At 44.1% G+C, this 22,568-nt stretch overlaps 1 protein-coding gene and 1 long non-coding RNA gene across 5 annotated transcripts in view; one reads left to right on the forward strand and one right to left on the reverse strand.

Moving 5' to 3' along the window:
- Positions 1-10,057: 10,057 nt before the first annotated feature.
- The window catches only part of LOC135107309 (uncharacterized), a 29,040-nt gene continuing 16,529 nt past the window's right edge, over positions 10,058-22,568 (forward strand). The window contains exon 1 of one of the 4 annotated variants that reach the window (XR_010271693.1): positions 10,058-13,375. This is a non-coding gene — a long non-coding RNA (uncharacterized LOC135107309). The remainder of the gene's footprint in view (positions 13,376-22,568) is intronic. The other 3 variants (XR_010271692.1, XR_010271694.1, XR_010271691.1) reach the window with 3 other exon arrangements.
- LOC135107308 (uncharacterized) overlaps positions 12,417-22,568 on the reverse strand; it is a 16,165-nt gene continuing 6,013 nt past the window's right edge. Inside the window, exons 3-5 of the mRNA XM_064017007.1 lie at positions 15,675-15,806; positions 15,242-15,338; positions 12,417-15,004 (exon numbers count right to left, since the gene is read on the reverse strand). Of these exons, the coding sequence (XP_063873077.1) occupies positions 14,757-15,004; positions 15,242-15,338; positions 15,675-15,806 (477 nt within the window). The 3' untranslated portion in view covers positions 12,417-14,756. The remainder of the gene's footprint in view (positions 15,005-15,241; positions 15,339-15,674; positions 15,807-22,568) is intronic.

Here is a 22,568-nt window from a genome sequence, read left to right on the forward strand (position 1 = left end):
AAGCTGATTTAGGAAGCAAGAATCACGCAGGTAACCACTATAATACCTCTACGTATACCGCGCCCTCCGACTGAAACAAGAAATCACTGAAAAAAGAGACAAAGAAAGAAAAAGGCAATTTGCGTACGAATTCCCACGTCAGTCATCTTACAAATTGATCAATTATCCTCGCTAAGATGGACGGGCGGGGGGGATCTATGGGAAAGAACAGGATCTAAGTATATGGACTGAAAATTCCCCGTAGAAATGTATATATGGGCTTGTGTGTTTACTTGAGCTGTATAACCAGTGTTCGTGTGTGTGTGTGTGTGTGTGTGCGTGTGTGTGTGTGTGTGTGTGTGTGTAATGCAGGGAGGAAGAGGAGGGAGATGAGGCTACGTATATGGCAAATGATTATATAGTAGTAATTCTCTCTCTCTCTCTCTCTCTCTCTCTCTCTCTCTCTCTCTCTCTCTCTCTCTCTCTCTCTCTCTCGTTATTGTTACTTATCATTTAAGTAGAAAGAGAGAGAGAGAGAGAGAGAGAGAGAGAGAGAGAGAGAGAGAGAGAGAGAGAGAGAGAGAGAGAGAGAGAGAGAGAGAGAGAGGCTGGTAGTATGGGGCGGGGCAGAGTAATGATGGGAAGCCAGGCGTCACACGGGAGCCTCATCGTCCACTTGGCAGCGTCACGCACGTCTTCGCTCGCCGGGGGAGGGAGGCAGCAGCAGTCCAGCCCGTGTATGTGAGACCCGATATGCTTCCTGCTTCAGCCGTGACTCGCTGGTGGAGAATTCCTGGATATGATTTCAGCTCCATTATTCATTCGTCTTCATAACAAAGGGGAAACAAAAGAAGTGCGGGACTCCTCGCCAAGGTCTTGCTTCCATAACACCGATAACGTTTCAGCAACAGACCAAGAATAACAGACATTAAGGGGACTCGTATTTTTCCACTGTTTGTGTTTTATTTCATCTACTTTCTGTGCATGAGAGAGAGAGAGAGAGAGAGAGAGAGAGAGAGAGAGAGAGAGAGAGAGAGAGAGAGAGAGAGAGAGAGAGAGAGAGCAATCATAATGCATGTGCACAATTGAGTTGTCATTATCTTGAGAGGTTTTCTACTTCTCTCCTCCTCCTCCTCCTCCTCCTCCTCCTCCTCCTCCTTTATACTATAGACACGTGAAAGCCACACCCGTTCTCGCCCAGTGGTTCGCTCTCACGTTTTTTTATGCCAAGCAACGTTTGTGTTCCCTTAGTCACGAGGAAACGGCCGAGCCGCCGTTAAGATGTACGAGGACTGTTCCGGTCCTGCGTGGCTCCCCCTGATCATTATCCTCCAGCGCTCCAAGATTAGTGCTCACATTATTCACCCTAACGCCTCATGGCTGTCCTGTGCTCTGTCAGTACCGCCACCCGCATGTGATGGAGGGACGCACATCCACACATCTCTCGGTGGAGGTAGTGATGGTGAGAAGGAGGGGGAGGAGGAGAACAACAATAACAATAACAATAACAATCAACGACAACAACTACAATAACAAACAGCAACAGAACAACAACAACAACAACAAGAACAACCAGCAGTAACAACAGCAGCCAGCAGCAATAACAACAAAGTGATAACGATGATAATGGTGGTGGTGATGGTGATGATGAGGCATTAGGAAGAGGGAGCTTTAAGCTTGAATTCCCAAAGATAGCAGTATCATTATCACGTTTCTATTACGAAGCAAAAAAAAAAAAAAAAAATGTGAATTAGCGACTACCGAGGTGCGTGTTTCATTCACATATTCACTAATGAACTAATGAATCAATAATGCATACGTAGTTTTGTTGTGCTTGTTACTTAAGAACAAAAATGAATAGACAAAATAAACATTCGGTATCAACCCACCAGTGCGAGGTGAGGAAGGACATGAAGGCGAGGTTACCGCGACGTAATAACTGCAAATCTGAAAACACTGCCGCATTACGCTACGGTGCCCAACAAAACACTGTACAAGCTGCAAGCAAATATTTGTCAAACAGTATCGCAAGGGGAATGCGTTACCTAATGGTCCCCATATGTCAACATTCCTGTCTGAGTTTGCTTCAAGGGCGGCGAATGATGTGTTTTTGATGCAAGGCTATGCGCACGGTTTTGTATCCACGTCACAAACTTCATTTTGTCTTCGTCTTTTCCAACAGTTCCGTCGATCGTCTTTCCAGTATGAACTCGGCAGCTGTGCTAAATTTGTGCTGCTAGTCATGGAAGCATTTTAGTGCAGGTATATAGTGAAGTAAGATAAACAAAGAATTCTACAGTTGCTTCCAAATAGAGAGTAGGTCTTGATTGACTTTCACTTTGGAAATATTTTTTATGCTTCTTTCATGTGCATACAAGTATTATGGATAGAAGCAATTAAAAATACGTATTTTTCTCTTCATTACGAACATGTAAACAGAAAAGTGAAGTTGATATGAATAACTGAAGAAACAGAAGGTCCAACAGTTACTAATAACTATCTTACATTTCAGTGGATTACGTAAACTCTGTAGCCTGTCATCATGTGGGAAATCCTTTAGTCTTCGGCTCACTTTGTAAAGTTCCACAGGATTCCAAAGGGAGCTGCGTAATGCAATGATTGACCTGTTATAATAAACACAAAAGAAAACAAATATAAAAATACGGGTAGCTCAAGTATAAAACTCCTCTTCACTCAAGTTGTGGAATGTGGGTAATAGTTCAGTGGCGTGGGTAATAATTCAGTGGCGTAGATGTTAAGGTCTTTGTCCTTCTGCCTGTGTATCTCCTAAAAAGAAAAGAATGGAAAACATAATTGTTGGTCAATGCTTGCTAATTCATTGTTTTCCTTATATTTATTTATTTTATCTCAAATTGTGTACTAGTTATGGAACTGTGTATGCAGTACTGTCAACTCCACAGGTGAAACTGCAGGTGCTTTTTACCGCAGCCCACCCTGCATCAAGACACGCACGACAGAAGTCTTTCTGCAAAATAAGCTGCAAATTCTGGTTTGTAGCTTATGATGGGTGCCTTTATAGAGGCACCCTTGAGATGTGGAAGGCGTCTTCGGAAGAGAGAGGCGCCCCTCGGATACACATGTCCTCACCATAAGATAGCCACCCTCAGGATGTGGGAGGCGTTATCTTTAGGAGAGACATGCCCTTTTGCATGTTAAAAAATATCCTCCGCAGAGGAGAGGCGTCCTAAGGATATGGAAGATGTCTACTGTTTCTCATGTGTTATTGAATGAATAGATGATCGCTTCTCTCTTTCATTTATTATGTAGAGTTACGTTAAAAAGCGTGCGCAAGAGTTAAGAAAATAGAGATGGAATACCAAGAGCTTTTCTCTTCCTCATTCGTGCTATGATAAAAAAAAGATTGAATAACAATTTCGGATTCCAAATTCAGTATAAAGATATCAGAATGGTGTTGAGGGATCGTCATTCACAATAACTTAAATTATGAATGAAGCTCTTAAAATATACAAGATATATAATTAAGGAAGTATATGTACTCAGGTATATATATATATATATATATATATATATATATATATATATATATATATATATATATATATATATATATATATATATATATATATATATATATATATATATATATATATATATATATATATTATATTAAGGGTGTATATGGGCAGGAGTCTTTCTCTAATACATATCTCATTGAATGTGATAGCTAGTTTAGCATTTATTATTTTTCTTAAGATATTTTCCTTATATCTTATGATTGTCTTATATTCTTTTTTAATTGGCTGTATGACCTCGCCGAAGCTAGTCATTTTCGCTAGATCGCGATTTCGGGTCCTTGACCCTTCTTCAGTAGCGAAGGTCTATCCGTGTTGAGGGTGTCGGAGAGAATGGCTCAATCAGTTTCAGTTTCAGTTTATTAAAGAAAGTTACATGAAAAAATGGGGAACAAGATATACAATAGTCAAAGGGGGGGGGGAGGGGGTTACAAAGTAGGGGAGAAACACAGAAAAATTACAGGAAAGAAAGTGGCCGGGCGGTCCGGCTAGCTATTCTTACTACTAGTATGCCTGAGCTCTTTTTATTGGGCATATTTTGTAGTTTACATAATTATTTAACTATTTTACATAAATTAGAAATATTATGTACAAAATATACATTTATTTATATCTGGGCAAGGGAGCGTCTTGCCCTTCAGTGATGAGGAGGCTTCTGGGGAACCAGGCATGTTGCTGGTTCGGTGCCTCCTCGTGTAGCCTCAGGACATTCCTAATGTATTCCCCGTCATCGTCCTTCAGGCGTTGCCACACCGCCTCAGCCATGAGGTGCAGCCTGACGTTGATGGCGGGGAGGGATGCTCGATGGTGGAGTTCTTCACTGGTGATGAAATCCTGCCAATTGGTATTGAAGATGAAGCGGAGCGCTGAGTTCTGAACCTTCTGGAGCCGACTGATGGCCCGCCTGCTCATGGCGTGAGTGGGGATCGGTGGGTAAGTGAGGACAGGGATCACCAGGGCCTTCACCAGGTGGAGTTTTATGCCTTCCTCCAGGTCCCGGAACCTGTACAGGGAAGCTAGCGCTGAACGGGCTTGTGCAACCCGTGCCGTGATGTGGGTGGTGTAGCCCCTGCCCGTGACCCTGAGGCCCAGGATGGAGCCCTGCCTCTTGAAGGCGACTGGCTCCCCCTGCACATGGAGGGGGACTGGCCGGTGTGCCGCCATGGGGATGACGGTGAACTTGGCAAGATTTGTCCTTATTTTCCACCGTTTCTCGAAGTCATTGACCCTGGTGATCTCCCTCTCGGTGCGAGCGTTGAGCATGGCTCCAGACCTGCCAGGATGAAACACGACCTGCGAGACATCATCTGCGTAGAGGATGTTGGTACCAGCTGCTGAGCCCGGATAGTCGCTGGTGTAGATGGTGTAGAGGGTGGGAGAGAGGACACTGCCCTGGGGCACGCCACTCTCTAGGCCGAACACTGGGCCGAGGTGGGAGCCGACTTTAATCCTCGCCGTCCTGTCCGCCAGGAAGTCGCAAAGCAGTCTGGTAACTGGGTCTGGGAGACCCAGCTGTAGCACCTTGTACTTGAGTCCAAGGTGCCACACTTTGTCAAACGCTTTGCTTACATCCCGGAGGACGAGGTGGCATCGGAAGCGGGAGGCCTGGTGTAGAGCCAGTGTCTCCGTGGCCACAGCTATGGCGTGGGTTGTCCCTCTCCCCCTCCGAAAGCCGAACTGCCCAGGGTGGTAGAGGCCGTGTCCATCCAGGTGGTCCCGAAGCCTGCTCGTGACAATTCTCTCGAACATTTTCCCTGGGACTTCCAGAAGGGAGATGGGCCTATAGCTGGCAGGACTGGTGGGAACCTTTCCAGGTTTCACCACCAGCCGCATCTCCGCTTCCTTCCAGCCGTCAGGGAAGTATCCAGCCGACAGGGAGGCGTTTAGAATCTCCCGCAGTCTGTCCAAGGCACTGACTGGGAGATGGGAGAGGATTGTCTTGTTGATCCCACTCTTGCCGGGGCAGGTGGCCTTGGTGGACCGGATGGCCCGGGTCAGCTCCAGAGACGAGATCCGGCAGTTAAGCGGGGAATCGCCTCGCAGTCTGGTGGGGTCAGCTGCTCCGTACGGGTGCGTGTCTTGGATGCGAGGTCTAAGGCGATCCAGCACGTCTTCTTCGTCGGAGTCTAACTCGTCCTCCTCCTGGAATACCCTCTCCCAGGTGGAAGTGTGGAGACGAGCTTTGTCAGCATCTGAGTAATGTCTATGTCCTTGGTCGTCAATTAAGTATGAGTCTGGTCCTACTGAGCGTCCTGAAAGCTGTTTAACTTTTTTCCAGAAGACCCTGGGGTTTTTGTGGCTTGCAGCTAAGCTGGCAAGCCTGCTTCCCCAGTGATCCTTGGATTCCTGTCGTCTTCTGTCTGTCAATGTGTGTCTCAACTGTATGTAGCGACGGTAATTGTCAATTGTCCATCCAGTCTGGGAAGCCTGTTCCCTTAGCGCGTCGAACTGAATTCTATTTATTTGTGTCAGTCGGGAGGGTCTGGGTTGCGGGTCTACTCTGTACGTGGTCTTAGGTATGTGTCTGTCAGCTGTCGTCTTAACAGTATAAGTCCAAGTCTGCAAAGCTCTGTCTATTTCCTCAAGGGAAGCTTGGGAAATGTCATGATAATTAGTCATCTGAAGTCCATTGTCATTAGTGAATTGTTCCCAGTCTGTCCTATGGTATGCGTAGGTCGGCAGTGTGGGAGTGAGTAAAGGAGAGGTAGAAATGTCAAGAATTAGGGGAATATGGTCACTTGTGGTGAGAGGTCCTGGTGTAATGGTGTAGTGGAGAAAGTTAAGGCGGTTAGTAAGAACAATGTCAGGAGAAGAAGATGAGAGAGGTCCGTAATAGGTGGGGAAGTCAGGTCCAATGTGTTTTGCAGTTTGTCGTCTGAGATAGTCGATGAGGTCTCGTCCTACTTGGTTGGTTGTCGCTGTACCTAATGTCGGGTGTCGAGCGTTGAGATCCCCAGCTAAAAAAACAGGGGATTGTCTGCGTAATAATCTAAGAAAGTCAGGGTGGGGAATAAAAGGTCTTCGCGGAGGAAGGTATGATGTGGCTATTGTGAGGGGGCCGTCTGGAGACTCTATTACTACGGCAAGAGTCTCTGAGAGGAAGTCATCCTCAATCCTATGCCTAATTGTCTTCCTAATTGCAATAGCCACTCCGTCCATCTGTTCGTTGCTGAAATTTTGTTGGTAGGTCCTAAAGCCTGGGATTTTTAATCGTTTTTCGTCCTTTAGTCCATGACTGTTGATAAGAACAATGTCTGGGTCAAACTGTCTGTACGTATTAATCAAGTCAAACTTACGTGTGTCCCATGTCAAGACGTTGTGCTGGATCACCCTGAGACGACGCATCATTTTCGGTAGCTACGCGTCCTTCTTGGTGTGTGGGAGTTCCGAAGATGATCCGGGAGAGGGCCATTGGTGAGGGAGGCAAAGAGCCTGGGCTCCACCGACTTACAGAGCCGGTGAAAGGGGCCTTTGGTGTCCTTCAGCCACTGAAGGACATCCTCCGTGGCGTTATGTTCCCCATTGTGGCCGACTTTGAAGCGACCTTCCTGGATCCCCTTGTGGATCTTGGGTCCGGTGAGGGGGAAGGCCAGGTGTCGTCGTTTGACTTTATAACAGTTACTGCGATACGGGGGGCGTCGTACGGTTGCTGGGACTGTTGGCCATGTTCTGTATCCTCTTCCTCGGAGTCATCTTCCTCTTCGTCAGAAGACTGAGCACGCTCGTCCTCCGAGTCAGGCTTCTGCGTGATGGGAGGTGGATTGTGAGTAGCAGAGCTTGAGGAGTGAGGGGATGTCATGGCTCAAGCTGATTGCGGGGGTGTATTTATACCGGTAGGCTTGTCACCCCGCTGCGCGTCCTGGTCTCTGATTGGCTGACGGCTGTCGCGGGCTGTGCTGGGTTGCTATCCAAGCTGGGTCTACGCGCGCTTGGTAATGCTTGTAGGTCTTCGGATTGTTGATTTAATGTGGGGTTTGTCTCTTTTATATATAGTGCTTCTAAGATGGGGAGACGCCTGGTGTCTGGGCATGTAGTTAGGATCTCCGTTTTATCTACTAGCATTCCTCTTGTGATGTTTATGTTATGCTTCTTCAGATGTTTCTTGGTTGCTCCTGTTTCCTTGGTTACACGTAAACCTATATATGACATGTGACTTCTGAAGGCTCTCTTTCTCTTTTGAAGGGTTATTTTTTAGAAGATGGCTGGTTTTCTTGGTGTTGTAATAAATTATCAGTTTAACTTGTTTGTCAGGGTCGGAAGGCTTGATGTTCCTCTTCACAATCTGCGTGATGGCTCTCTCAAAAAAAAAAAATAATAATAATAATAATAACCCTTCAAAAGAGAAAGAGAGCCTTCAGAAGTCACATGTCATATATAGGTTTACGTGTAACCAAGGAAACTGTGAAGTCCTTCCCTCCACCTATGTTGGCATGACAACAAGACTCTCCCAACGACTAACTTTCCACCTCGCAACAGGAGCACCCAAGAAACATCTGAAGGAGAAGCATAACATAAACATCACAAGAGGAATGCTAGTAGATAAAACGGAGATCCTAACTACATGCCCAGACACCAGGCGTCTCCCCATCTTAGAAGCACTATATATAAAAGAGACAAACCCTACATTAAATCAACAATCCGAAGACCTACAAGCATTACCAAGCGCGCGAGGACCCAGCTTGGGTAGCAGCCCAGCACAGCCCGCGACAGCCGTCAGCCAATCAGAGACCAGGACGCGCAGCGGGGTGACAAGCCTACCGGTATAAATACACCACCGCAATCAGCTTGAGTCATCTTAGAATGAATATAATACGTTAAAAAAAAAAAAAAAAAAAAGATGTCCTTCCTAATTCAAATTGCGCCTGGGTCAAGCCCCAGTGACTATTTCTCCTACTACAATTCCCTTCTTATCACCCCCCTATTCTTCCCACTATCCCCACTTCTCCCTCCCCATCTTTTCTCTCTTTGTTATGTTATGTTATGCTTGAGCCATTCTCTCCGACACCCTCAACACGGATAGACCTTCGCTACTGAAGAAGGGTCAAGGACCCGAAATCGCGATCTAGCGAAAATGACTAGCTTCGGCGAAGTCATACAGCCAATTAAAAAAGAATATAAGACAATCATAAGATATAAGGAAAATATCTTAAGAAAAATAAATGCTAAACTAGCTATCACATTCAATGATATATATATATATATATATATATATATATATATATATATATATATATATATATATATATATATATATATATATATATATATATATATATATATATATATATATATATATATATATATATATATATATATATATATATATATATATATATATATATATATATATATATATATATATATATATATATATATATATATATATATAGTGTGTGTGTGTGTGTGTGTGTGTGTGTTTGTCCTGAGTAGTTTACAGGGCCGTAGCAGTTAGTGACGTGCAGTGTGGCGTGAAGTGCGATGGTGGTGATGGGCATCGTAACATTTCTGATGATCATGTCACACATATGCCGCGTGATGAGTAGACGTTCTGGGTCCACTCTATCTTACACATCTCGGAAAATTCAAGTCAGTGTTTGTATTACGGTACCTCACTGCTACAGCCGGAGAAGCCGTCACACGTAGAAGTCATCCTATCCTCATCATCTTGCATGACGCTCTGTTGCTTGAGCTTTCATTTTGCTAGCCACTGAAAACATGCAGTTTCTCCACCGCACATAGTACTGTACATATCTGGCAAAGCTGGTCTGTGTGTTGGTAGTGGGGGAGAGGTGGAGTGACTGGGTGGATAGGTGGGTGCAAAAAGTGCCGGCAAACCAACAATTCATGCTGTTAGATGTAATGGGAGAGAAGTATTTTGTTGAGGCTGAGGAAAGCCATGGGAATCCTTTTAAGTTTAATAAGCACAACAAACAAAAATGTCTCGAGAAATCAGGAACAGGGTGGTGGGTGTGGGCGTACATGGAAGGACCAGTGGTTGTGTGTTCAGCGTTGATGGAACTAGAAGAGAGAGAGAGAGAGAGAGAGAGAGAGAGAGAGAGAGAGAGAGAGAGAGAGAGAGAGAGAGAGAGAGAGAGAGAGAGAGAGAGAGAGATGTGTTGTGTAGGAGGAAGAGCGGGAGGAATGTTCTGTGGAGAGAGAGAGAGAGAGAGAGAGAGAGAGAGAGAGAGAGAGAGAGAGAGAGAGAGAGAGAGAGAGAGAGAGAGAGGGGGTAATAGGAGTGGAGAAATGGTAAAGCTGAAGTGCCCATAAAGAAAGAGGTGAAGAGTCACTTCGATAAATAAAGTCCTGCTATTGCTTTATAACGGCGTATATCATGGTAAAAGAAATACCTTATAAGGCATTGGAATGACATATGTTTATGAGTGCTTTCCCCGTTTTGGTGAAGGGTAATCTTAGGACCATATTCTGAAACGCTTTTACGCTGCACCCAGCTCCCCGTACCTCCCCGGTTCCATAAAGCTCTAGTTGAAGTTACACGGGTTTTTATTGGTGTTTTTACGGTTATAGTGACAAATTAACAAAAGTTTTCCATTATTAACAGGAGAAGCATTCTTTCTCTCAGCAGGTTTGCGGTCTTACAGTGCAGTAGGGCAAGCTCTGCAATACCGGAACTTCGGCAGATTCAGAATATATCTTTAGAGGAGTAATAATAATAAAAAAGAAAAAAAATAGAAAGGTCTTTCCTTACTATGAAAAGTATAATACTGAAGTAGAGCAACTAGTGGCGCTATCAGTCACTGCGGCCAGTCATGCATGTGAGTGGAGAGTAACTTCCACAACGCGGCGCAGGAAGACAGGAGAGCCTCTGGTTTGTGGTGGAGCACGAGTGGTCGCTGGAGATAGATAGAAGTGTTACTTGATAATGTCTTCGCTTGTCTCTTTTCACCATAAATGTTAACTTTATATCAGTTTTCGGAAATAGGGAAGATATTGGTAATACAAGCACACATATTACTACGGTGAGCAGAGGGCACTACCGATGAGTGTAATATTGGGTGTAATACATAAATGTAAAATAAATGGGTCATAAAAAAAGAAAGACGGAAGACCATGACTTTTCAAAAAGAAATTGCAAGTCTCGGTCGCCACTTTGCTTACTATGAACACTAGTCACGGAGACAGCAAGATGCCTGTTAGCCAGCAATCATTGTGTGCCGCCAACCTCAACGATTGATTTCGGTAAGAATTGCTGCAGTGATTGCTGAAACTAGCCACATCCCACGCAGGATATTTCTGATGTGTCTGCTTTGTCGATGAAAGTATTCTTGGAATGAGTCCATAAGAGCCATGCATTGGCAGGCGGATGCAAATTGAATGAGCGTATCGCATAATCATTACAGCATATGATGCACGCGGAAGATATTGAAGCTGGAAGACAGAGAGGAGATGCATGAAGTTAGAATAAAAGAAAACACCAAGAAAAGTTGTTGGTGGGACTCGTAATCCACAATAAAAACATAAATTTCCTAATGCTGAACACCAACATCAGACTGCTACAAATTCTGTCGCTGGGATTCATTTATTGGAGTAAAGATCCGGTAGTTAAGGACAGGTATCAACTAAACCACACTTGTTAAAAATTCACTGGTATCACCAGGAAATACTGCTTTCAGTGGCAAAGGGAGAGACTGAGGAGTTAGCAAGGATCGGGGAGGAGGAAGAGGAATAAAAGGTGGAGGTGTGGTGATGTTGCTTCATTCAAGGCATTACTGGCTCTTCCTTATATGTATGATATTCACTCAGGAGCTTACTTTGTATTTGTTATGCCAAACACACACACACACACACACACACACACACACACACACACACACACACACACACACACACACACACACACACACACACACACACACACACACACACACACACGCACACACACACACACACACACACACACACACACATACTATCATACCCAATAATTTAACAAGTTCTTTAGTAGTAAAAGTAAAACGAAAAGTAAAAGTAAAACGAAAATCTCCACTTTCAAATCATCAATAACAGTCGCACACTTTTACTAACGCTACACACACTGCAGCAGTTTCCTCAAGCTGTCCTGTACTCAAGAATTTGGGCTTCGTAGCCATGCGGCCTAAAGTGATCTCGTAGCGTTTCTCATGGTAGCATGGGTAATTTGACATTAGGCAACACACACACACACACACACACACACACACACACACACACACTCTCTCTCTCTCTCTCTTGTTTGTGTGTGTATGTTCATTCAAAAGTAGTACATAGCAAGGAGCTGGAAGTCGTTGAGCTGTTGAGTGGAATATCATAAGTAAAGCATGAAGGATTCTTGCATTATGTGAAAAAAAGAGTGGCGTTGTCAAGTGTTACCTTCCCTCAGCGTCGTCCACTCACAGGTGACAAGGCGAGTTTCTTCTCGCTATCTTCCTGACTCAAGTTTTATGGTTATACTCGTATCACCTATATCTTGTGCCTCCGTGCACTCAGTGTGCAGTGTTTCGTAGTGCAGCTCAAGTAACGTATGATCAAGGCTTTTCAAGTGTGGGCAGACGCAACATTAGCTCAGCCACGTCCACGATTACTCAGTGAAACTATACATGCAGTGCAGTTAAAATTCCAGAATAAAAAATATCATAATTTCGTGAGACGTTTAGTAACAACATTTGCATGAGTAGTAATATATAGGAAGATTTTTTTAGTGATGTAGGCAATTCGTTTCCTCTGAGCTTGTTGTAACGATCCTTGACTTCAGGGACAGGCAGTTATAACGAAAGGTTATGTGAGGGCTGCCTAACTGTTTTGGGGGTTAACGTGATGTTTGCTAATACCCTCGTAAAAGGTTGTTGGTGAGATGAGGGGAGAGGGATAAGGTACAGACGGAAGGTAATTTTGTTTTTTTAACTGCTTAATAACTACAAGAAGTCAGTATGTCTACGCAGGGAAATGTTTAACTACATATATGTATTTTTTGCATTTTCTGAAATAAAACACACACACACACACACACACACACACACACACAGAGAGAGAGAGAGAGAGAGAGAGAGAGAGAGAGAGAGAGAGAGAGAGAGAGAGAGAGAGAGAAGTATAGATAATTTGCTTTCGTTTAATTTTCAAGAATCGCTACAATGAGGTTATTATTTCAAGCTACGTCAGCAACCTCTCGTAATAACTTGGCTGCAGTAATCCCCCTTACTTACCCGGGCAGGGGCACGGCTGGACACCTTTAAGTAAACTGCAGCGACCACATAATATTTAGAAAAAAAATGTAAGTAAATAAATAAATGAATAAATAAAATAGAAAAATAGTTTCTAACAGAAATGAAATAAACATTGTTTTAGAGACAATAATTTTAGGAATCACCACCACACCACCGTGAATCTCGCCTCTTTCAAAGCACCGTCAATGCAGTAATTACGATGTTTGTCTCTCCTCAAGCCGTCATTAATCTGCACAGGAAAGTCGAACTCTTCATTATTCTGGTGTTGAGGTGGGCCACGAGACCCTTTCCACCGGGAGCGATGGGGCTGTGAATGGTGTGTGTGTGTGAATGTGTGGTGCCTTGTCTGTGCCACCCTTTGATAGATGAAATAGATAGACAGAGATAGATTAAACGTTTCTACAGCTGTTATGTCTTGTGTTGCTTTAAAGTATCGTTCAAGTACTGAACGGCTTCGAAACGGGTACCAAAGCGAAGCAACTCATTCCAAGCAGTGCTGCTGTGTGTGACGGACGGTGCACACACTTGTCACATTCTCTTTTCACCGACCCTGTATTTGTGGTCAAGGTGGAACAGGACTGCTGAATTCTTTCCTGAAGTTTCTTCTCAACGGACCTGCAGGTGTGTCTGAGTACATAATTAATGCATGTGGACCTTTATTTCTGAGGTGGAGTCTCGCCAGCCAATCTCGCCCACCGGACTGCAAAGCCACAGAGTTGCCAGACCGTCATACGTAACATTATTTAATTTCTTCTGTTTTACATTTTGTAAGACTATACAAATATTTTATCTTTAACATTAATTAATACGGATAGTGTTAGAAATGGGAAGGTTTAAGGCTCATGGGCACGTAAATGGTGATATATTTAGTGTCGACGGGCGGTGAGGCTGCCCGGTGCCTCTGCCTTATTCACGTCTTCTGGGCTGGCATGGCGGAACCCCACAATGCACTGCTGTTAGAACATATTTACTTCTTGATAATACAGGTGTTTCTACACCGTCTCGTGTAAATGCTTCAGCCAGGGGACCTCACAAATTACTGCTGCATTTGCCGCTGCTCGACCCTCCATACCAGTAATCTGATAACATTCCTTCCTCTGATGTCATCAACACTATCACCACCAGCCTTCTTTTATTTTCCCTTCCCCCATCAACACTTGCTGCACCTCCACCACAACAACTCACGTTGACGCATAATTACCTTTTCCGGTAAATTATACGATAATATTACACTGTGCCATCAGCAGAGGAGTGAGGAAGGGTAAAATTATTTACTTTTTTATTCATTTTATTTTATTAACCCTCTATCCCTGCCATGCCGCTCAACCACGCGTAGTAACTCCGCAGGTGTTTCGAAAGGCCGTGAAAGGTTGATTTCCACATTAAAGCTTCTCTGGTAACACTAAGCGCTCCTAACTATACTAATATCACAGTTGCCGCACACTACCCGTCCTGCGCCGCGCCTCATGGTTGCCCTTCACTCACTGCGTCCACCCGCGCCTCCTCACCGTCACCTGCGCGGCCGCTGGACTGTAGTGGCTTGAAGGCATCACTGTAGCAATGAACTTGGCGCTCCTGTTTTGCTGTATTGTTTTGACGTGTGCCTTGGAAACACACAGGTAATATACAGTAATGTGCAAATGACAATAATTACATCAGCAGCAGCACAATAGTCATTCCTGGCAGTCCACTCAGGCCTGGAATGCCGTCATATTTCACACGGTCCTTGTATTCGTACGAAACTTTCCAAAGGTTCACTTAAGATAAATATTTTCTCCACATTTCATTGACACTTTTCTTGTGCGTGTGTGGGTTTTCGTAAAAGAAAATGATTATAGGAGAACCTAAGAGCCTATGCACACTTTTGGAATATCGGAGTTTCATTTAGGGAAACAAGTCCTGGAGGGCAACATAACCTACAGTTACGCGTGGCGGGGAGGAAAACCCTGGGGTCCTCAGCCCCTTCGCCTTCAGCCTCGTGATTCATGTCGCTCGAAGTCCATTAGCGAGAATCTCCGTCGTAATGCTTATTTTTAAAGTTCGATTTCCTTGCCAAGTACTGCGTTGTGGAGATCCGAGAAGAAAGTGAAGATGTAGACTGGGAAGATGCGCTGGGAGTGTGCCGAAAAGGAGAAAGTCCGCGGGAGGCCGATGGCGTCATGAATGAAGGGGTCATGTTGGTGGAGTGGATGAGATGTATCGCAAGGGCTCGCACGTCCGACGCTGACGACACCTTCCCGCCCACCACACCTGTAGAGGAACAGTCTCATTACTACACTCAGTGAACACCACCTCCACTTGTGGTGACTCTTCACAGTGTCTATTAAGTTGTTCGTGTCGCATCCATATAAGGACCTGTTCGGAGACGCATCGAATCATGACTCCCTAAACATAGACGATGCCGCTCTTATTGAAAGATATAAAAACTCGTCATGCTCTGAAAATATTACAGCAAAAATTCTTTAAAGAGCAAAATACAGAACCCACCTGCCAGGTCAGCCGGAACGCCTCTGGCAGAAAACTTGGCGAGCAACGCCGACTGGAGCTGACAAATGTAATGGTAGGCCGCGTCAACCACGCCGACCTGCGGGGAGCAACAGGATGTGTAAGCGGGCACACAAATCATAATATATATATACACACACACACACACACACACATATATATATATATATATATATATATATATATATATATATATATATATATATATATATATATATATATATATATATATATATATATATATATATATATATATATATAATCACATAAGCGTAGAAATAGTACATGTGTAACAACTAATCAGGGAGCTGTAAAAGGCAGAAATCAGCTTCACGCTGCTGCCTTGCAACGATTGCAACCAGAGGCTTTTGTTTTGGTGCCCTAATTCTGGTATCACAGGACATGTTTCCCTCACCTTGCGGCGCAGCTGAGGCGACCTGGGAGCGCCCGGCAGCAAGGAGCGCAGCTTGTGGTACTCGTGGCGCAGGGAGCGGCGACGTCGACGCCTGAGCCTCCGGTACTTCCTCAGCACAACAACTGCCGAGGCCTGTGTTAGAGAGTATGGGTATTAAATCTTGTTTTGTTGGCTTGCACGTCACATTCGTGCCTTTGTTCATGACACTAGTTTTTGTTTTTGTTGTGCGTGCGTGCGTGCGTGTGCGCCTGTGTGCACGCTTGCGTGCTTGCGTAGTTTGTGCGCGTGTGAGCGCGTCCTGGAACAAGCGAGCAGAGTGGAGCGGAGAGTCGAGCGAGAGGAAGGTGACCGGGCGGGTGAGTTGATGACCTGGAGGGTCGCAGGTAACGGGTCTGCCGCGGTTGCTCTCCAGCATTCTAAACCAGTTCGCTGGACCTTAAACAAGACCCCCTGGGTGCGTTTGGAACCACCTGTTGCATCCCATCTGGCCATGGGGACTAATCAGACCGCCACACAAGGCTCTTCTCTGTCTCTCTGCCACCAACTGATCGTCATTCGTGTCCACTATACTCAGATTAATGTTCGTGACACAGCAAGTAGTGCAGTACTCAGTACCAGATAATCATGAGACGGACGTGCATCTCTGGACAACCTGAGCCATGCGGCGGATCCGAGACCCCGAGGCTGCCGACCCAGCCCTCGCGGCCCAGTACCTCCGCCGTCACCCTCCTCACACTGCCTACAACAGAATTGCCCGGCCATTCTTCTTCCTTTTAAGACACGAACATTTTTGCTTTTACATCACTCATTAAAGTTGCCTTTGGAAAGTATTCAGCGTCTAATCTTTGTTTATAGGATTAACATGAGGGTAAAAAAAAAAAAAAAAAGAATGAAATACCACTATGAAGTTTACTTGTACTTAAAATATTACGGAAATTGTGAACTGGTGAGCGAAGGTGATTGATTCAGATCGTTTAAAACGAAAAGAGTACACATGCTCAGTGAGCAAGCAAGCAAGCAAGCAGGCAAGCGCGCGCGCGCGCGCACACACACACACACACACACACACACACACACACACACACACACACACACACACACACACACACACACATGTAGGAGGGACACTGGCCAAGGGCAACAAAAATCCAATGAAAAAAAAAAAAAATAATAATATATATATATATATATATATATATATATATATATATATATATATATATATATATATATATATATATATATATATATATATATATATATATATATATATATATATAAACTGAGATGCCAATCCCAGAAAAGGGTCCAAAGTGGAAGTAAAAAATTGAAGAATAAGTGTCTTGAAACCTCCCCCTTGAAGGAATTCAAGTCATAGGAAGGTGGAAATACAGAAGTAGACAGGAAGTTCCAGAGTTTACCAGAGAAAGGGATGGTTACCTCTTGCATTAGAGAGGTGGGACAGAATAGGTATAAGAGAAAGAAGAAAATCTTGTGCAGCGAGGCCGCGGGAGGGGGGAGGCATGCAGTTAGCAAGATCAGAAGAGCAGTTAGCATGAAAATAGCGGTAGAAGATAGCTAGAGATACAACATTGCGGCGATGAGAGAAGAGGCTGAAGACAGTCAGTTAGAAGAGAGGAGATGATGAGACGAAAAGCTATTGATTCCACCCTGTCTAGAAGAGCAGTATGAGTGGAACTCCTCCAAACATGTGAAGCATACTCCATACATGGACGGATAAGGCCCTTGTACAGAGTTAGCAGCTAGGGGTGAGAAAAACTGGCGGCGACGTCTCAGAACACCCTACTTCATAGAAGCTGTTTTAGCTAGAGATGTGAAATTTCAGTTCAGATTATGAGTAAAGGACAGACCGAGGATGTTTAGTGTAGAAGAAGGGACAGTTGAGTGTCATTAAAGAAGAGGGGATAGTTGTGTGGAAGGATGTGTCGAGTTGATAGATTGAGGAGTTTTTGAGGCATTGAACAATACCAAGTTTGCTCTGCCTTAGTCAGAAATTTTAGAAAGATCAGAAGTCAGGCGTTCTGTGGCTTATCTGCGTGAAATGTTTACTTCCTGAAGGGTATGATGTGTCTGAAAAGACGTGGAAAAGTGCAGAATGGTATCATCTGCGTAGGAGTGGATAGGTCAAGAAGTGTGGTTTAGAACGTCATTGATGAATAAGAAGAGAGTGGGTGACAGGACAGAACCCTGAGGAACACCACTGTTAATAGATTTAGGAGAAGAACAGTGACTGTCTACCATAGCAGCAATAGAACTGTCAGGAAGGAAACTTGAGATGAAGTTACAGAGAGAAGGATAGAAGCCGTAGGAGAGTAGTTTAGAAATCAAAGCTTTGTGCCAGACTCTACCAAAAGCTTTTGATATGTCCAAGGCAACTGCAAAAGTTTCACCAAAATCTCTAAAAGAGGATAACCAAGACTCAGTAAGACAAGCCAGAAGATCACCAGTAGACTGGCCTTGACAGAACCCATACTGGCGATCAGATAGAAGGTTGTGAAGTGATAGATGTTTAAGAATCTTCTTTTCGAGGATAGATTCAAAAACTTTAGATAGGCAGGAAATTAAAGCAATAAGACGGTAGTTTGAAGGATTAGAACGGTCACCCTTTGTAGGAACAGGCTGAATGTAGGCAAATTTTCACCAAGAAGGAAAGGTAGATGTTGACAGACAGTTCAAAGAGTTTGACTAACCAAGGTGCAAGCACGGAGGCACAGTTTCGGAGAACAATAGGAGGGACCCCATCAGGTTCATAAGCCTTCCGAGGATTTAGGCCAGCGAGGGCATGGAAAACATCATTGCAAAGAATTTTAATAGGTAGCATGAAGTAGTCAGAGGATGGAGGAGAGAGAGAAACAAGCCCTGAATCGTCCAAGGTAAAGTTTTTAGCAAAGGTTTGAGCGAAGAGTTCAGCTTTAGAGATGGATGCGATAGCAGTGGTGCCATCTGGTTGACATAAAGGAGGGAAAGAAGAAGCAGCAGCAAAGTTATTGGAGATATTTTTGGCTAGATGCCAGAAGTTACGAAGGGAGTTAGATCTTGAGAGATTGACACTTTCTATTAATGAAGGAGTTTTGGCTAGTTGGAGAACAGACTTGGCATTGTTCCGGGTAGAAATATAAAGTGCATGAGATTCTGATGATGGAAAGCTTAAGTACCTTTTGTGGACTACCTCTCTATCATGCATAGCACGAGAATTGGCTGTGTTAAACCAAGGTTTGGAAGGTTTAGGTCGAAAAAAAAAAAAGAATGAGGAATGTACGCCTCCATGCCAGACACTGTCACCTGTTATGTGCTCGGCATACAGAGACGGGTCTCTGACACGGAAGCAGTAGTCATTCCAAGGAAAATTAGCAAAATACCTCTTTAGGTCCCCCCAACTAGCAGAAGTAAAACGCCAGAGGCACCTCCGCTTAGGGGGATCCTGAGGAGGGATTGGATCGATAGGACAAGATAAAGATATGAGACTGTGATCGGAGGAGCCCAACAGAGAAGAAAGGGTTACAGCATAAGCAGAATGATTAGAGGTTAGGAAAAGGTCAAGAATGTTAGGTGTATCTCCAAGACGGTCAGGAATACGAGTAGGGTGTTGCACCAGTTGGTCTAGGTCGCGGAGGATAGCAAAGTTGAAGGCTAGTTCACCAGTATGGTCAGTGAAGGAAGAGGAAAGCCAAAGCTGGTGGTGAACATTGAAGTCTCCAAGAAAGGAGATCTCTGCAAAAGGGAAGAGAGTCAGAATGTGCTCCATGTTGGAAGTTAAGTAGTCAGAGAATTTCTTATTGTCAAAGGAGTTAGGTGAGAGGTATACAGCACAGATAAATTTAGTTTGATAGTGACTCTGTAGTCGTAGTCAGATGGCAGAAAACTCGGAAGATTCAAGAGCGTGGGCACGAGAGCAGGTTAAGTCGTTTCACACACAAACGCAACATCCAGCTTTGGATTGAAAATGAGGATAGAGAAAGTAGGAGGGAACAGAAAAGGGGCTACTCTCATTTGCATCAGACACCTGTTTCAGTAACGAAAAGAAGATGAGGTTTAGAAGAGGAGAGGTGGTGTTCTACGGACTGAAAATTAGATCTAAGACCGCGAATGTTGCAGAAGTAAATGAAGAAAAGTTGGTGTCAAGACAATTAGGGTCGTTATTAGAAGAGCAGTCTGACCTTGGGACATTTGTGGTCCCCTTCCCAGATGGGGACTCCGAAGCTGGTGTAGGAGCCGTCATGATAATTTTTTGTATTTTTGAGTGAAGGATGTGTGTAATTAGGTGCTTGCAGTTTTGTGTGGATCAAGAGATTTGTCTTTAGAGGGCAGGCTGTGTCTGCACCCTTGTGTTGTGAGACACAAAGTGAGGTCACAGCTGGGTTTAATGACAAGTTCACAACACCCCCTGATTCGGTGCTTTAGACCTCACTGGGAGTAATTATCGTTTCGAGCTCGCTCTCTCTCTCTCTCTCTCTCTCTCTCTCTCTCTCTCTCTCTCTCTCTCTCTCTCTCTCTCTCTCTCTCTCTCTCTCTGTGTGTGTGTGTGTTTTACCTAGTTTTGTTTTACAGGACAAGAGCCATGATCGTGCTGTCCTGTCTCTATATCTATAAATGTCCAGCTTAGCTGGAACCAGTTTCATCTAAATGTGTGTGTGTGTGTGTGTGTGTGTGTGTGTGTGTGTGTGCCATCAATACGCTGACGCATTCTTTGATCAGTTTTAATGTAGCTGTTAGGAATTCCTATCAAGGCCTGCCCAAAAGATTAAGTTTTCAAAGCCAATAGACAATTAATGTGATTTTCCCAGGTGATTTTTTCCCTTTCATGATGCAGAATCCTTTTCAGTCTCTCATCCTTGAAAATCGCACTCCTTTCCACTACATCATGTTAAAAAAAGTAGTTGAGGTAAGGAGTCGAGACTTTTGAGAATACGATTCTGATTCTAACAGCGGTATTTAGATTTTTTTCCTAATGTGCCAGAGAAATAGCGTATGCCTAGATTCTTTTGTAAAAATTGTGTAGGCAGAGCATGCCAGAAACATGGAGATGCGGGGGTAGACGTGACCCAGGCCAGCTTCTTGCTCCTGCGTGGGTCGTAGATTGCGAAAATAATAATAATAATAATAATAATAATAATAATAATAATAATAATAATAATAATAATAATAATAATAAAAGAAATACCCGTGGACTAAGGCTTGGCGACTGAAACCTTATCACCTCAGCCTTGTAAGACACTAACGCCGGCGTGTGGTGGAGGGAAAATTTAAATGTATGAAGATGAAACGAGGAAACCTCATGAAGTTTACTCTCCTCCTCCCTTATGCAATAAAGATCACCGTACTGAAATGTATTACCAAAGCATCCATCTCCTCTGCTCGGTCTGCTATCTATAACGTTCATTCCACTTTCACTACGACATTCCTTTCATATGTGGTAATCCGCACATTACGAGTTCCAAGATGAACGCATCTGTGGAGACGCCCTTGTTTTGTGTCCAAGTGTGGGGCGAGAGATGCTGAAGAATAACAAGGGGAAAGTTCCTTACTGGGTCCGCCCTCACACCGCCACCCACACGCGCCCACGTATTCGTTCCAATTTGTTAACATTCGAAGATCTACGTTGACTGTATTTATATATGCATTATAAATTACAAATCGAGTATCTTCTAAAAATAAACTATGTTCATATGCATCCAAAACGTGTAGCATTTTAAATCGAAGCGAATTGCCATTCCGACCAGCCTGCTCTTCTGCTCCTACCTGCTTCTCGAATATTTTAAATATATCTGCATTACATCCATTTGCTTCGTGATTGCACCAGCTCGCTATAAACGCTCTGACAATGATGAAATCTGATGGCTTACGGTTTTTTGTGCGTGAGTGTTAAGGTGCCGGCAGTAAGTGAAGGCAGTGATAGGAACAGACGAGTGAAGGAAAATACTCCTCGGAAATATTGCATGTTAAAAAATGCTGATATGTTCAACGATTCCCTAATAAATAATGCCCCATTTATACGCCATTTTTTTCCACCTTTACTTCCTCATCACCGCACGTGTGATCAGTGAAGCATATTTTTGTTAGTTAAGCTGTTTTGACATTACTGGTATAGGACAGCAGATGCTGGTACTGAAAAAAAAAAAAAAAAGACTTGCGAAAGGCCGGTAAGGTGAGAGCGGCAAGGGTGAGGCGGCGTGAGGACGTGATGAGCCAGAAGCAGCAGCAGCAGCAGCAGCAGCAGCAGGCGAGGCGAGGCGAGGCGAGGCGAGGCGGGGGAAGTGAGCCAGCTGAACCACTTACCGCCCTTGATCGCGCTGCTGTACTGGCGCCGTGATAACCAGATGAAAGTGACGCGCGGCAAGAATTTCGGTCGTTCCTCATTTCTGGAATCGTGACGGAGCAGATTGTGTAGATTTCGCATGATAGTAGTGAGGGTTCATCTCTGCCATCAATGACGTTTATTGGGATTGTGCAGGTGTAGTGAAAGTGACATGAAAGTGTTTGGGCCGTTCTTCATTTCCGGAGCCTTGTTTGCGACGGAGCGGAAGCTGTAATTTTCGTCTAACAGATGTTGATCTCTCAAATCGATCCGTTTATTTCTATCGAAGTCGCTGTCCATTCTACTTTAGTTTTCCTGTAACAGATCCACTTGTCTTCGATCTGCTTATCTCTACCGGAGTCGTTGTCCAGTGTGCAATCACTAAACTTCATGTGGATCATCTATGCATAGTTTTCTCGTGCAGTGTGATATTTAAAGTGTGTTGCTCCTTTACGTATCCAGTTAATACGATACTCGAGTTTTTTTAATTGATAGACCTCGTAACTGCGCAGCGTGGTTAATAGCATACTGTGTTATTCCAAAAAGCGTAAAAGATTAATGCTGAGGATAAAAAACTT

The sequence above is a fragment of the Scylla paramamosain genome, chromosome 15 (genome assembly GCF_035594125.1).
Source record: "Scylla paramamosain isolate STU-SP2022 chromosome 15, ASM3559412v1, whole genome shotgun sequence".
NCBI lineage: Eukaryota > Metazoa > Arthropoda > Malacostraca > Decapoda > Portunidae > Scylla > Scylla paramamosain.